We start from the raw sequence: 15499 nt of genomic DNA, 5'->3' as shown, positions 1-15499 counted from the left end.
CGTAATTTGTTTCTGGAGTACGTCAATGTACAATGATTAATGTTGGTCAACACGTCGTTGCGAAATCTATTAGAATCGCCTCGGTGGCAGATAGAGTTAAACCGATTCCAACATTTACGAAAGTTCTTAAGAACTTCTGTGATCGTCTAGAAAGGAATTGGTTTAATCGAAAAGGGAAAGGGAAGAACACGTTTCATTAATCATTACAGGGAATCGTCAAAAGACTCAGCCGGTGGCAACGAGTGCTCGCACGGAAAACAAAGATGTCCGTGCCAGTACTTTGCCTCGTCGACGAGGAGATGCGATACCAGGCGTCTCAACGTCTCAAAACAGCCCGAATCGGCAAAGTCCAAGGACGTCGACGCCGAGCGTCGATAGTGCCGTTGGTTCGGCCGAAGGACTCGGTGTACCTCACCAAAGTAATCTCGAAGAAATCCGACCTAGAAGTGATGGTTCTGACAGTTTGGCAACATCCAGTGCTCTTACCAGCCCGGAACCACCGGTACCGGAAATTCATGAGCAACAGCCGAGGTTGGAAACGGATGCTTTACCGACCGAGGTGATACCTTCAGAACCGATTTATCAAGTCGTCGATAGCACTCCGATCGATGAGATCGTTCAAAAAGGTTAAATTTTTTACATCTTGAAATATCTAACGATGAAATATATGATGTAACGATGATCGAACGTAAGAAGTTTAACGATTAAGAATATGAGTTTATTGAGATAGAGATATCATGGAAGGCTGAGACGTCTAAATATTTTCAAGGAGTCGTTCGATAGAAAGGTGCAAGCGAATTCTTACCGGCGTCGTTATTTTATGTAGCACTATTTTCAGAACTGCGGGTGCCAGAATCGAAATAGAAATTCGAGCGTCATCGAGTTATAGCCATCTTCATTGATGACTTCACGCGCGTTCGTTCATTCGCGTCTGCAGATTGCTATTCACAATAAACAATGACCATAGCCGAGACTAGTGATGGTTTTACCACCGCTCATGGTAGTCCAACTTCAACGTGCGCTCTTCCGTTTGAGCAACTTGCGGGAAATGATACTTGCTCGTTTAATGCATACCTACGTTAACTTCTCTTCCGTTTCTCGCTATGATTTGAATGCGTTCTGCGACTAACTTAGACATTCAGAGGAATTTATTTAATAGAGAACAGAATAGAGCCACACGAGGTAATCGTGACTCCACCGTTGGAGGAACCAAGACTCAGTCAAGCTAGCGAGGGCAGCGAGGCACCTAGCGAGACACCTTCGGAAGCATCCTCTCCTTCTGGTAAGACCAGACGTTATCGTGGTGATACTAGCAAGAGAAGAAAGGGCGTGTACATAACGCAATGGCCAGAACCTTTGGACGCTGATAGAAACAAACTTACTGCTCAGAGCAGCGAGGAAAGAGATGATCCACCTGCGACACCAAGCGATTTGTCCGATTGCGAAGGTCACGCTCCACGAAGGTAAGAAATTGAAAATTAAACATTTTTCACTGTCCTTTTTTACTACATTAAAAGCATGCCATGAACAGATTCAAATTGATGAGAAATTGTTTCTATATATTGTTGTTACATGTTAATATCTTCTTTCTAAGGTACAGTAAGAGACCACTTCGTGGTCCTTACGGTCAAATGCTTGAAGCTGAAATGGCGAAACCTCGTGCAACGGATATATCTCTGGAAGAAGGTCTTAGACCTAGACGCAAAGTCTCCGCTAATCTTTCTTACAATACCGGTGCTAATAGTAGCTCCGAACCACCTACACCTTGTCATCACAGGACTACCTCTAGCCCAAGTAAATTAGAAGGATTACCTGGACCAAGTCCGGAATTACTTGCTGAACTTTTGAGAGGATCTTCGGAGAGAGTAGCTCGTGCACCTGCTCATCGAAATGTAAGTCAGCCAAATTCTTTTTCGTTCTCGTATATTTCGGAAACCCCTCAGTGTTCTTCATCTGAATCGAAGGAGAAGAGTGAAATACATATGTACTGTGTGAGTCATAGACTCGTTCGTTCGTTTCGCGGAAGACTGCATCGTGCTTCTAAAGGTCAAAACTCCAGCTACATCCGGCATCGTATGTGCGTGCGTTCACGTAGATTTCATGAATGAAGCAAGCTCGTGAGGAGAAACATCATGACGTCAGTCGTAAACACGAGGAACTAGAGAGAGGTACTTTCGGATGAAGAAAATAGTTTATCGTTCGTTGATGGAAAATACGAGATATTCCTCCTATTTTTCCTCCTCTTCCTTTTCCTCTTCCTTCTTCTTCTCCTCTTCTACCTCCTCCGAATCCATTCGTATTTTCGTAACGATGATACGAGTTATGGACCTGAATATTAAATTCTTATGTTCGTTTTCGTCTTCATATTTCGCTTGTAATTCGTGATGTAAAGCGGCCGATCCTTGAGGAATTTTCTCGACTACTATATTAAATTTCGAAAAATATTACGGTTATACATAAGAACGAGTATAGTCGAATTTTCACTTTACCCACGAGAAATGCGTATTCCGGGGGTCTTTGCCGTAGACTAAACAAATGTCGTCGTCGAAATAAATATGGAGCAAGAGTCGTTGGAAAAATGTGCTTTGACCGAATAATTCACGGTGAGCGATTCGTGTTTCACGAGACGATTAAAGTGATTGAAAAATTTAAATGATATGAGTAAAGAAAGAAAAGAAATAACATAAGAAAATAAATAAAAAGAAAAATAAAGAAAGATAGAAGGCGTTCCAATTTGGGATATATTCGTGTTTATAGGAATTATTTAGCATTTAGGTGTAACAAAGACACATATACATACATAATTACATATATACGTATACATAGTGCGTTTCCCGTACGTTTAATCTCACGTTTCAAAGAATCTTTTGCGTCACGTTCAAAGCTATTGCATGGTCAAAGGAAACCTATTAACGAGATCGTCTGTGCGTTCCATGATGCAAATGAGAACTTTTGCTTGTGTCCATCCCCCAGAAGAGAGACAAGGTCGTGGTTGCTTGGTCTGACGCAGGTGTCAGTTTCCGGTATCGCCCACCAAAGGGATTCGTACGAACGTTTACGCATGTTTCAACAAATTTAGAACACAGCCGATGACGCGAAAATGTTTACGGTCGGAAAATTTCAATACTTCCTATCGACGAATTCATCAAGTGTTAATAAAAATTCAAGTACTCCAATATATACATTATATGATCCCTTTTATTTATTTGTTAACAGATGAAGAATAGAAAGATAGAGATAGAGTGAGAATGAAAGTGAATATATCACTAATACTATTTTCCTCGCAATACAATTACTTCGACGAATAGAACGTGACACTAGTATTAGCAATGACCATGGGAATAATTATTTAATTTCGATAATTTTCTAGACTTTAAATATTTTCCTTTGCATGATCAGATATAAAAGAGTGAATAATTAGAGTGAGAGTGTGACAGAGAGAGAGAGAGTGAGAGAGAGAGAAAGAGAATGTCAGAAACAAAGAGGCAAAGAGGGAGAGAGAGAGAGAGAGAGAGAGAGAGAGAGAGAGAGAGAGAGAGAGAGAGAGAAACAAATAAGATAATGAGGACAAGGCCGTAAGCAAATGAAGAGTAGCAAATGAAGGTATAATGTAGAAGGACGAAGTGATAGCTGAGGATGAGGATGAGGTGGAGGAAGAGAAGGAGAAGGAGTGTATAGTCAGGATTCGTGTATGATCCACGTGAAAAGCTTACGCGCCGGCGTCCACCAGAGACAACAGCAGTCACCACCATCGGCACTATGGCGCTTCTATTCGGCGCATCGATCAGCCTGTTCTTGGCCATCCGGCTGAACGCCCGTTTAGTTTCGATAACATCCTTGCCTCGTTGTTGTTTTCTCTACGTTCGCGGGAAACACTAACTGCAAATGTTACTTCTCAAATAAAAATTTAATCCATAGCTCCTTTGGGATGCTGTAACGATAGAGTAGATAAATCTAGAAGAGTTCATTTTATGTGATTACCGAAGAAAATCAAACAGAAATCGAGCTGATCGTTTTCATCGTCCTTCTTTAACAACTCTTTCGAAGGATACTTCGTCATTATCACGGATGGTGGTCAGGGTCGCCTACGCGTACCTACCTACGTAAAACACGTGACGACCTCATCTCGTTTATCTTGATAAGTTTTGACGTATGGTTCTATTGAGGATAAAGTAGAAGAAAAAGTGGGATCTTCTTGTGAATGTCAGAAAGGAAAAATCAATTTTCTTTGGGAGGTTGCGAATAAAGGGGAATTGTGATTTTTAAGAAGCATTGAAAATAAGGAAGTTAGATGTTTCAATGATATTTAATTATTTTTTTGAATACGATGTTATATCATATAAACTCTCGTTATGTGCGTTCATTTTTTTATAAAAATATACATTCCATTGGCTTGGAAGTGTATTCCATGAATTTGATCTCATGCGTAAGCCATCATGAGCCCGTGTAAATTCAAATTTATCGAGTGGAGAATATCAAGTGGAATGAGATGCGAGTGTTCATCATTAACGGTCGTAGGAATTCAAGAAAGATAGAGGAAGAGGATGGCGATCAACGCCAGCGTGAGGCCCATCGAATGTCGGCTATCCGTGGACAACAGGAATAACGGTCATGTCACGAGAGAATGCGTAGGTGCTTTCTAAATTCCTTCCTGTCGATAATCGATTAATATACGATGTTAACATAAGCGTCAACAATTAAATGTCTTATTGCTTCTCCTGAATGTAAAAATCCATAATGAAACTTTTCATTTCATCTCTAAGTTATTTTTATTTCCTTTGATGAGGATTGTTATCTATTTCAAAGTGCGCTTTATAAGATAAATTTTATCAATACTTTATCTGAATTAGTAAAAATGAAATAATAATACCAAACGGAATGTCGACTTTTTTTTTCTTTCTTTCTCTCTCTCTCTCTCTCTCTCTCTCTCTCTCTCTCTATCTCTTTCTCTCTCTCTTTCTCTCTCTCTTTCTCACGTTCGTTAATTATAACTTTTTATCTTCCGAAAAGATTTCCTAATATCATTTATCGTAAACAAACGAATAGGCGGGCAAACGAACACTTTGGTAATTACTCTAGATCGGGAAATGATTCTCCGTGATAATGCATATATTCGTTGACCAACACGTGGCGTAGTACAGCACGTGCGCGTGCTTCATATATACAATACGCACGTGTAGCCTCCTCTTGCACGAGGTCACATTCTGTCGAGATGACAAAGCAACGAAGACGATGATAAATGTCATCAGATTATTTTTCTTCGTGGAGAATCTCTAAAATCGACGACGTCTTTAACGAAGGAAAATATGTGATGAATTAATTGAACTAAATGTTCATGAAAATCGCAAAAATGATCGATACTTTTGATAAACCATCACCTTTTTTTCTTCTTATGTTTCAGGATACGAGAACTCATGTCGTCGTTGAGCTTTACGATACCGAACGTTCGTACGTGGAAGCTTTGCAAATACTAGTCAATGTAAGTAATTTTAAATGCGATCTAACGAGATCGAATGTATATTTTACCGAAACATGTATTAAATCGTATCGTAAGATTTGGTAACATATACATTTTTTTTATAATCAAACCCATGTCGATTAATATGGTATACGATTCAAGGAACATTAACTCTTTTATTATCTGTATATTATAATATCGATCGAATTTATAATATCTGTATATTATAATATCGAATGAAAATTATTACATCCGTTACATTTCTGTATATCATCCATGTTATTCGTTCACGGAGATATGTATATTGAAAATAACAGGAAATATGGAAAGAATGTCGGACATTTTCATCTTGTCTATCCTTTTGTTTTTTTTTCTATTTTTTTTTTTATTTTTCTTTATTTCTTTTTCATTCCTTTGAAATAACGACCAACCAAAATAGATCTCTATTAACCATAGAAAAATTTTTTACGGATCATCGATTTCATCGATTTCGTCATAGTTTATATCGCACGAAAAGATTTTTTAACATTCGTTGTTACATCTCACAAGAATCGTCCTAAGCTTTGCGCCACACCGACCAAAGTCGTGCGAGTTTGATTGTCATATTTTCCAAACAACTCCCAGCTACCCACACGCATCGAGAGGATCGTTATTTCGGAGGATCTATTATTTCGACAATGGCCTTGGCCAGACTACGTATAGAGGCTACGATTTTTCATGTCGTCGCTTGGATTCTCGAGGCAATAACGAAAAAATACGATAAAATAAAAAAAAAGAAAAAAAGCAAGATAGATCGAAAGTCGAAAAAATAAACTCGACGATATGTCCCTCTCTCTTTTTCTCTCTCTCCCTATCTATCTATCTATCTATCTATCTATCTATCTATCTATCTATCTATCTATCTATCTCTCTCTCTTTTTATCTGTATCTATTTATCTATCTACTCGCATCCCCTTCGTCCCTTTTTCGAGAACGTTCGTGCCATTCGAAGCTACGTTTTTTAAACGTTAAAGGTCAAAGATAAAGGTTGCGAATGTGCGCTGTATCATACACCTAACAAAACTTCTATATTTTTATAATATTTTTGTCTTGATATTTTATCGTATGCTTCAAATTATTTTATTTCTTTTCTTCTTTTTGTTGTTATGTTTTTTTCTTTTTATTTCGTTTTTGTTTTCCTTTTTTTAGCTTTTACATGTCGTTACGCGCTAAAAAAAAATATTAAAAATGCGTATTTAATTTTCTTTGCACGATAATTTAACAAATGCGTCAGATAATATTTATCGTTTTCTTGTACGATATATCAAATTGAAAATAAAATTTGATGTGCCATTAGATGCCAGTAGATCATGCCTAATGTAGATCCAAAGAAATTCTCTTTCATTCTTTTTGTTTTTTGTCTATTATTCATTCTTTTCCTTCCTTCCTCCTTCCTTCCCCCTCCCTATTTTCTTCGTTCTTTTCTTATTTTCGTTCCCTCTTTGCGTTTCAATGGCATGCCGAAAATTTGTTTATCACGTCATCGCTGTTCTCTTTTTACTCTTACTACCACTTTTACTATTACTACTACTATGAATATTACGATATATTCAGTTCCTTTATTATTTATTTGATCGATGTGAACCTCGGAGACTTATAAATCCACGAGAAGAACGATTTAAAGCATCGCTTTTCTCGTCGTTATACACGAAAAGGAAGAAAAAAGCGAAAAAAGATGTCCACCGCATTCCTCGCACTTCATTAACCCCGGAGCAATTGATTTTCTCTGCAGAATATATAACTCCCATTGAATTGCAAAGTCGAGCAAAAACTTTCCTTTCTCCGTATAAATCAGTGTTTAATATATTCGTGGAACAAATCAAGATTTTGCATTTGTCGGAAAATAAGATCATCGACGTTGATTCATGCATATGTATATACACACGCATACTACGTTATATACTCTTTTGCTCTACGTTGTTACACCATAAGGGAGAATATTGCGAAACGAAATTCGATTTTTGTTCCAGAAATATCTGCAGCCTTTGAAAAGTCCCGAGAATGCCGGCTTAGTGGACGCTGCTACGGTGGATGAGATATTTTATCAGGTAAATACTTATGCGTGTCCTTGTTTAAATTAGTTTACGAAGAATATATAAGGAAGATATGATAGCAAGGAATAATTATATAATTATATAGATTTTTATAGATAGATTATTAAAAATTAGTTCTATCTCTCTCTCTCTCTCTCTCTCTCTCTCTCTTTCTCTCTATTTTTTTTTGCTTCCTTTTTTTCTCTCAAATACTTTTATAGGTCCCAGCGATTCTTAGCCATCATGAAATTTTTCTCGAAGAGTTACGAAAACGTCTCGATACTTGGGAAGTAAAGCAGACTATAGGCGACGTTTTCTTGGACGTAGTGAGTATTATATCGCAAATTAATATAAGAAAGTTTTAAAATAACTGAGTGAGAAATTAAAGATACAATTTTCTCTTGGATATGTTTAGTTTACAAAGCCAGTAGTTCTAGAGACTTACACTCTCTTCTTGGACAATTGGAAGTCCGCGAAGAAGGCGATAAAAACAACGTGTCAGGGGAAACCAGCATTCGCACGATTTCTCGAGGTAGTTTAATCGCGTATCATTGTTCTACATACACCATATGTATTTATCTATCTACATATGCGATTATCCTTATCATTTATTTTTTGTTTCATAGACGATGGAACGCGAACACAAAGGCAAGCTTGGTCTTGATCAACTGCTGATTAAACCGGTGCAGAAGATTCCGCGTTACGAGCTTCTCATTCAGAGACTTCTCAAACACACTGATTCGACGCATCCCGATTATGAGTTCCTGCAGGCAGCACAAAAGGAAGTGCACGAATTGGTTGTGAAGATCAATTGCACGGAGCGTGAGTCTCTTGAATGGGAACAGCAACAAAGTACTTTAAGAGAGGTTCAAGCCCTCGTCGAAGGTCTTGCTGGGATCGTTACGAATGATAGGTTGGTTTGATAATTATTTCATCATAATTATCTTTAGGTAGACATTTTTCACCTTATTTATGTAACCAATCATGTAACTAATCATTCTCTATCGTTTGCAAGTCCTTTATATATTTTTTCTTTTTTATTTCACCGTCCCGCTTTTCCCAATGAATGAGCCCATCGATTTTCGATATTCACTTGGCTATGCTCGCGGAATAAAAAAGGTTCATTATAACGATACATTCGTTTTTTGCTTCCAGAGCATTCGTTCGTCACGATTTGGTTACCATAGCATCGAACCAAGGCACACGGAAGGAACGAGCTCTCTTTTTGTTCTCCGACCTATTGGTTATTACCAGTATCAAACGACGAAGTGGTACGATAAGGAAACCATCTACGTAAGTACATAGTAACGCGTTCCTTTAATGCGTTTTCTTCTTATCTAATAACGTACGATATAATGATTAATTGATCTATTTATTGATCGATCGATTGTAGGAGCTCTTGCCCGAACAGCTTGGTCAGTCTTCTTGAAGCTAACAAGTACAAAATGTTGATGAGAATACCATTGGATGATCTCGAAGTGATGAAAGGTATCGTGTCAATGTAGATAGAGAAATTTATAATCTACGTTAGATCAATGATATTCGTTAGAACGACGAATATATCGTCAGCTGGTCTCTCTCCATCGATCTTTCCTTCTCAGCCAAGGACGAGAATCTCAGACGAATGGCACGTGAGGTTGATCACCTACGAGAAGATTGCGTCACATTGAGTCAACTCCAAGAACTCGCAGCTACGATACATGGAAGTAAGGCACAACTCGAGGATCTGATCAAGGATATGCTGTGTCAAGCGCAACGGCAGTTAGCCGAAAGAAACGCTGCTCATTCTCAGTTAGCTTGTCTGGAATTAACTCTAAACACGCAGTAAATCGATTTTCAATACTTTCTTGAATAACCTCATGCTTTTTTTTTTATAGTTAGTTACCTAGTATACTTTTTCAGATCGGGTATCGAGAATATCTCCGTTGTCTTTACAAAGCCCGACAAGAGAGCGAGCTGGGAAGAAAGTTTCAACGAAGCCAAACAAAAGTTAGGTAAGTGAAAAACTATCTTCTCGAATAAAAAAGAAGGAAAAAGGAACTTCACTCTTCTTAACTTCGACGGATAAATTTCAGCATTGTCTGCCGATCGAAGACTTTGTCCAGAATTCGTCGGTCCTTTACCCATTAGAAAGACACGAGCTGGTCTTCAATTTACTTGCGCTGCACCTACCTTATCAAATGGACAAGAATCTCGTGATGTGTGGGTTTGCAACAGCGACGGATATGTTGGTCAGGTTTGCGTGCTGAGTTTGAACCCAGAACCACCTCAAGTTACATCTTGTAATGGAGTTTGCAATGCTAGAATTCTTTGCGTTGCTGGGATACCTGCTTGTACTCCTGGGTTCGTGTCTCATGTATTGTTTTCTTTTTTTTAAGCATGTTAAAATCTCTAATATTCATTCGTCAATTATTCTTCATATTAGTTCGAACTCTTTGGCATCCAACAGTAATACGTTTGTGAATAGTAAAAGCGGCATCAGTATTTCCGTGCAAGATGTCGACTCCGGTAGTGGTAATATTCAATTAGACAGGTAATAATATATATTTCTACGATAAGAGTTAAATTAGGTTCGCGTTACTACGCCTATTTTTGTGTAGCAGCTCGAGCTCCGACGAGTCGGACTCGGACGACATTCCAAATGCGGATACTTGTAGCGTGACCTTGAGCGGTGATGTCTCTAATATCGATAACGCTATTGCCATTGAAGAGGATGCCAATCAACCTACCATGTGGTTAGGGACGGAAGATGGTTGCATTCACGTTTATAATTGTAACGACAATATTAGAATAAAAAAGAACAAGGTGAAGATTCAACATGGTAGTAGCGTGCACTGTATCATGTAAGTCGATCTTCAAGAAGGGAAAATGTGTCTGGTAATGACGCGTGTTGTGCTATTATTAACTTTATACCCTTCTTGATTATAGATACTTGGACAATAAAGTATTCGTGTCACTTGCCAATGGTGATATAGCTGTATATACACGAGATCATAGTAAGTTCGTCTTATCATTACGATTTTATCTTTACGATGATCGAATATATAAAGATTTAAAAATATTATTTTCTTTGGATTCAGTAGGAGGTTGGAATACTCCAGATCCAACGATAGTGTCCGTAGGTACCGCAGCATCTCCAGTAACAAAGATGCTTCCGGTATCTGGCAAACTGTGGTGTGGTTGCCATAACTCCGTGAAAGTTCTCAACACGCGTACCTTGGACATCGAGCACAGCTTCGTGGTTAGCAGTGACACAAGTCGAGCGGTCACTTGTATGGCAAACTCTGGTGGTTTTGGTGTTTGGATTTCTTTGCACAACAGTGCCGTACTTCGTCTTTTCCATGCTGGTAGTTATGAATGCTTGACAGATATAAATATCGCTCCGGCCGTTACCAAGATGCTTGCTAGTAAGTTTTAAATCTTGAACGAAATCGTTATATAAATTTCTCGTTTAACGAACCCTTATTGTACTTCCAACGATATTTATTTTAACGAAAACATTAAACTTGCTGCAGGTTGCGATGACATAATAAGACAACATAAAGCAGCCTGTCTCAGAGTAACCGCTTTATTGGCTTGCAATGAGTTATTATGGATCGGTACAAGCGCTGGTGTACTTTTAACCGTACCAATACCTCACATCAAGCCATCCACGCAAAGAATATCTCAACCTCCCATCGTAACTGGTTGGTATCGAGCTAACGGATCTTTCTCTCTCTCTTCTTTGGTAATTGAGATTTTAACGAAAGTTTTTTTTTTCTTCTCAAAGGAATACCTCACGGACATACGGGACACGTGCGGTTTCTAACATGCGTGGAAACCAGTACATCATCGAAACCAGAACCACGACCAAAGGTGAATCGATACTCTTTGAAATCGAAGAAAGTGCATCAGAATAATATCAATCGCGGTAAGCTCTTGGTGATATCCGGTGGCGATGGTTACGAGGATTTCAGAGGGCCCCAAGCGTCCGCAGAATTACAGGCAGGTCGCGAGGATTCGACGAATCATCTTCTTTTGTGGAAGGTGTGATGCATTTCTGCACGGCCCAAGGTATCGATCTTCTTTTCTTAAATTACAAAGAAAAGATATCAAAGATCGTATTAGTTCGTCCGATAAAATGTGTTTTGGTAAAAAAAATTTTTAGCGGAGGGTCGCGGTTCACGATAGCCGGCACGACACGCCGTGGGAATCGTTGTTGTCGAGCGTGCAGCCAATATGCGAACACCGTCATGCTGTATCGATCTTGGTTAACACGGACGGATCGGCACGACGATTTTTCAGAGAACGAGGAAAGGTTCTCTGGTTACTCCTGGCGGAGTGGATCAGAACCAGGATAAATAAGTTCCGTTATCTACAGAACGAAGTAAAATTCGTATTAAAGGATGGTAAAAATCTTGCTTAAGGATTTTTGGTCGAGAAAATAATAGCTTTCTTGAGTTTCGTCCTCGATCGAAACGAGATTTTCTTCTTTTTGTTTTTTTGTTTCTTTTTTTTCGTTCGAGGGAAGATCACTCGCCGTTGAATTTGCGCAGTAAATTAGGTTGGAGGGATTTAGTGAGAATGATCTGCGATTTTTAAGACGTTTATAAGTCTGGAGACGCTTGAGATTTCTTTTATTGCGGAGTCGTTTCTTACTCGTTCGAATTTTTACGATGAAGTTTAGCCCACATTTTGCAAAATAAAACGATGAAAACGATCAGTCATCGTCGTTGGTGTTGGTAGCACTTTGACTAAAAAATTATTAAAACTCTACGGGCTATTCTAATCTATTATTCGAGCATCAATCTTGTATTATCGTCGGAGCTAGAATTAATAGGAAGGAGAAAAATACAAATTTCATAACGTGTCAATATCTTGTTGCAATAGAAACGATGACAATTAATGTGCGGTACCTGAAAAGGCTTCGAAAACGAGCTTATAACGTTTTAAATGGCCTAAATTAAACGATGAGGTTCAAAGATTCATCATTTCTTACAAATGTTAAAATATTGACAAAATTTTATCGTTGTCCTTTGATGACACAACAAAATCCAAATGTACCTCATTATTCATTTTGAATGTTTAAATGATGTAAATTAATGTGTCCGTCTATCCCGTGAAAGGACCCTATGTAATAATAATTTTCAATTAAAGATGTATCACGTCGTGTGTGTGTGTGTGCGTGTGTGTACGTGCGTGAATGTAGACATTGAATATTATCCATATCAAAAAAAGAGTGCAAATTATTGAAACGAAGTCGTCCCTATGTTATAATTGACTCTCTTGTGGTTCCTATGCTTACGTGCGCATTATCAGTTAACGCGAAGTATGTTTGACAATAATTTATTATGAACAACTTTTTAAAAATTACTTCACACTTGACCAATAAAAATGATTTGTAACATCGAAGTGCTGGTATGAATATTGGGAGATGGAAGCCTGTAAAAAATTATTCTTTTTATTATGAAACAGATGCTCGACATGATATCGATGCTTAAATATAAATAAGTATATGTTCAAGTGTGAAGGAAAGCAAAAAAACCAGGTAATTGTAATTTTGCTAATTTAAGACTGAATGAAAGCTACATATAACGATATATACAAAGTTATATCTATTATTCTTCGATCGTATATTTGTGCCACTTTATTGTGTGAACGAATAAAACATTAATCGAATACCTTTAATCAAATTTACTGTATGTACACGTTTTCGAACAATATTTTCTCTTAGATTGAATGATACGAAAAATATTTATAGGAAACATGAGGACATACATATGCACTCTAATTTCAAATTTACTTATATAATACCTGGTGTAATTAAAAAGAAAAAAGAAAAGAAAAAAACAATTATACGTTATACATTTTTATAAGTAACATAAAAGAACCTACATCAAAACTGGACTTCAAGTAATATACATATAGACGAAGGATAAGAGCTTAAGCTTTTCGTGGAAATAATCTATTTTTTGAAAGAGAAAATTGAACAAAAGTAAAAAAAAAAAGATAAAAGATAAAAAAAGATAAAAAAACAACAAAATATATTGATAAATGTTTTGCCTTTGACATTGGTCTTTCATAGAAGAAAAAGAATTGTTTGTTTGCCGTATAGAAACTTGTTCTACTACGTCTTTTTGTGAAGAATATCTCATATTCTTTCTCTCTCTCTCTCTCTCTCTCTCTCTCTCTCTCTCTCTCTCTCTCCCCCTTTCTATCTTTTTCTCCTTCTCTTTTTTATGAAAAGAAAAAATACATTATTTATTTATACTTTCGGTCAATAACCGTACGAATGCAATACTTGGATGCATCTTTGGTGTGTAATAGAGAACAGTCTCGTATTAGAATTGTATAGATACGAGACTATAAGATTCGTGTTATGAACGGCTAAAGGGAAATGTAATATATCGTAAATATATTTGTATTATATGTATTTTCCTTTTTTCGCGTTATTATTGAAAACATAATTCCAAGTTACACAAGAACTATGAAAAATGTTCTCGGAATTTGTATCATCATTTATTATGAATGTACATATTTATTTGATAATTATGTAATTTTCTTTTTCTCTTTTAATAGATATCATCTCCGTGCTTTACATCGCCTGCGATTGTACGTCACAATCCGTAGACAGTATATTTGATTATAATTATCTATATGTAATATTCTTATGTACAATTATAAATGCTCGTTGATATAATTGTATTAAAGACGATTTAAAACTTGTAAACGGTTAATCAAAATATCCTATATGCGTGAATACTTTTATTACACCATAAATATCATTCGTTGAGGAAAACATATAAAAAAATCATATAAAATGAAATTATAACGAACGCATCGAACGATATGCGATCATGATATGCAAAATGATTGATAAATCTATTATTAGTAATGATAATAATATATTCGTTCCTCTTAACGTGTACTCTTATTTTACATGTAAATATGTATTCATGTACACACATTATACACTTAGAACAATAGTATCATTAAATGGCACGAGTAATATTTCTTTTTGATAATAACGTTATAAAATATAAAAAAGAAAAAAAAAAAAGAAATGCACGCGCGTAATAATTAACATCGTACGGAGAATAATCGATCTCCTTATTTTGGTATTTTTGCACCAGAAACGAATGAAATTTCTCTTTTTTTCGTTTTTTTTGTGTCTTTCTGTATATTTTCTTTTGTTTTTTTCACAGTTACATTGCTTGACTCTGACTAGAAATATATCTACACAGATATCAACATTTATAATGTATATACATATATGTAGAATAATTTGGATCGTGTAACTGTGCTTTGGAAACATGTATTTAAATATTTCCTTTTATTTCACACTTTTAATCGAACGTAATATACGTTTAAAATTCATCGATCATATAATCAAATTATACAATTTTAACAATTTCTCATAAAATAAAAATATAAAAAATGTCGGTTATTTTCGTAGTACGTTTGATCATAATTCGATTGTCGAAAGATTAGGTTTGTATCCGATCTGTCAACGTCACTGTCATTTGCATGAAGCAAATGATTGGAGTTCTCGATGAAAAGTCGTTTCATGCATAAACCTTCGACAATATATAGTATATATAAAAGAAAAAACTCATAGATATTTATAATTGCAATACTCTCAGTCACAAACTTGTCATCCTTTTTTCTTCCTCTTAAGTCTCATGGAATGCCTCGATTTTGCCCGAATTTAATCCAGAAATGTTAATACGAAATAGTAAATAAGAAATACATATATAGAACTTTGGTACATCGAAGAATACATTTTCGATTGTGTAAACATAAAATCGTTTATGAGATCGATACGATCAATTCGTATTGATCTCAAACATTAACGGTTGCTAATTCGGACTCATGTTCCTCGCTAACGGGTGTCGAGGGTGCTTCGGTTATAGGGGTTGGTGGATCACCACTGCTGCAATGATTATCTCCTGTTCCTAAAATTAAGATTATAATCAATTTGCGTTATTGA

The 15499-nt window shown here is 36.6% G+C and overlaps 2 protein-coding genes across 13 annotated transcripts in view; one reads left to right on the top strand and one right to left on the bottom strand.

Annotated features, from left to right (window-relative positions):
- Nucleotides 1–14239, top strand: part of LOC124950099 (rho guanine nucleotide exchange factor 17-like) — a 27422-nt gene extending 13183 nt beyond the window's left edge. For 5 of the 11 annotated variants that reach the window (XM_047496329.1, XM_047496322.1, XM_047496318.1 and 2 more), the window contains 20 exons: nt 210–626; nt 1160–1463; nt 1595–1892; nt 5402–5479; nt 7468–7545; nt 7752–7856; nt 7946–8062; nt 8157–8443; nt 8686–8823; nt 8924–9018; nt 9132–9354; nt 9433–9524; nt 9606–9873; nt 9956–10063; nt 10131–10373; nt 10459–10526; nt 10611–10937; nt 11043–11216; nt 11300–11583; nt 11678–14239. In XM_047496329.1, the coding sequence (XP_047352285.1) occupies nt 210–626; nt 1160–1463; nt 1595–1892; nt 5402–5479; nt 7468–7545; nt 7752–7856; nt 7946–8062; nt 8157–8443; nt 8686–8823; nt 8924–9018; nt 9132–9354; nt 9433–9524; nt 9606–9873; nt 9956–10063; nt 10131–10373; nt 10459–10526; nt 10611–10937; nt 11043–11216; nt 11300–11562 (3683 nt within the window). In that variant the 3' untranslated portion in view covers nt 11563–11583; nt 11678–14239. The remainder of the gene's footprint in view (nt 1–209; nt 627–1159; nt 1464–1594; nt 1893–5401; nt 5480–7467; nt 7546–7751; nt 7857–7945; nt 8063–8156; nt 8444–8685; nt 8824–8923; nt 9019–9131; nt 9355–9432; nt 9525–9605; nt 9874–9955; nt 10064–10130; nt 10374–10458; nt 10527–10610; nt 10938–11042; nt 11217–11299; nt 11584–11677) is intronic. The other 6 variants (XM_047496327.1, XM_047496325.1, XM_047496326.1 and 3 more) reach the window with 6 other exon arrangements.
- The window catches only part of LOC124950107 (prostaglandin E2 receptor EP2 subtype), a 14925-nt gene continuing 10055 nt past the window's right edge, over nt 10630–15499 (bottom strand). For both annotated transcript variants that reach the window (XM_047496355.1, XM_047496356.1), the window contains exon 7: nt 10630–15464. In XM_047496355.1, coding sequence (XP_047352311.1) covers nt 15352–15464 — 113 coding nt within the window. In that variant the 3' untranslated portion in view covers nt 10630–15351. The remainder of the gene's footprint in view (nt 15465–15499) is intronic.

Source organism: Vespa velutina, chromosome 6 (genome assembly GCF_912470025.1).
Source record: "Vespa velutina chromosome 6, iVesVel2.1, whole genome shotgun sequence".
NCBI lineage: Eukaryota > Metazoa > Arthropoda > Insecta > Hymenoptera > Vespidae > Vespa > Vespa velutina.
This window is presented reverse-complemented; position numbering and strand designations above follow the sequence as displayed.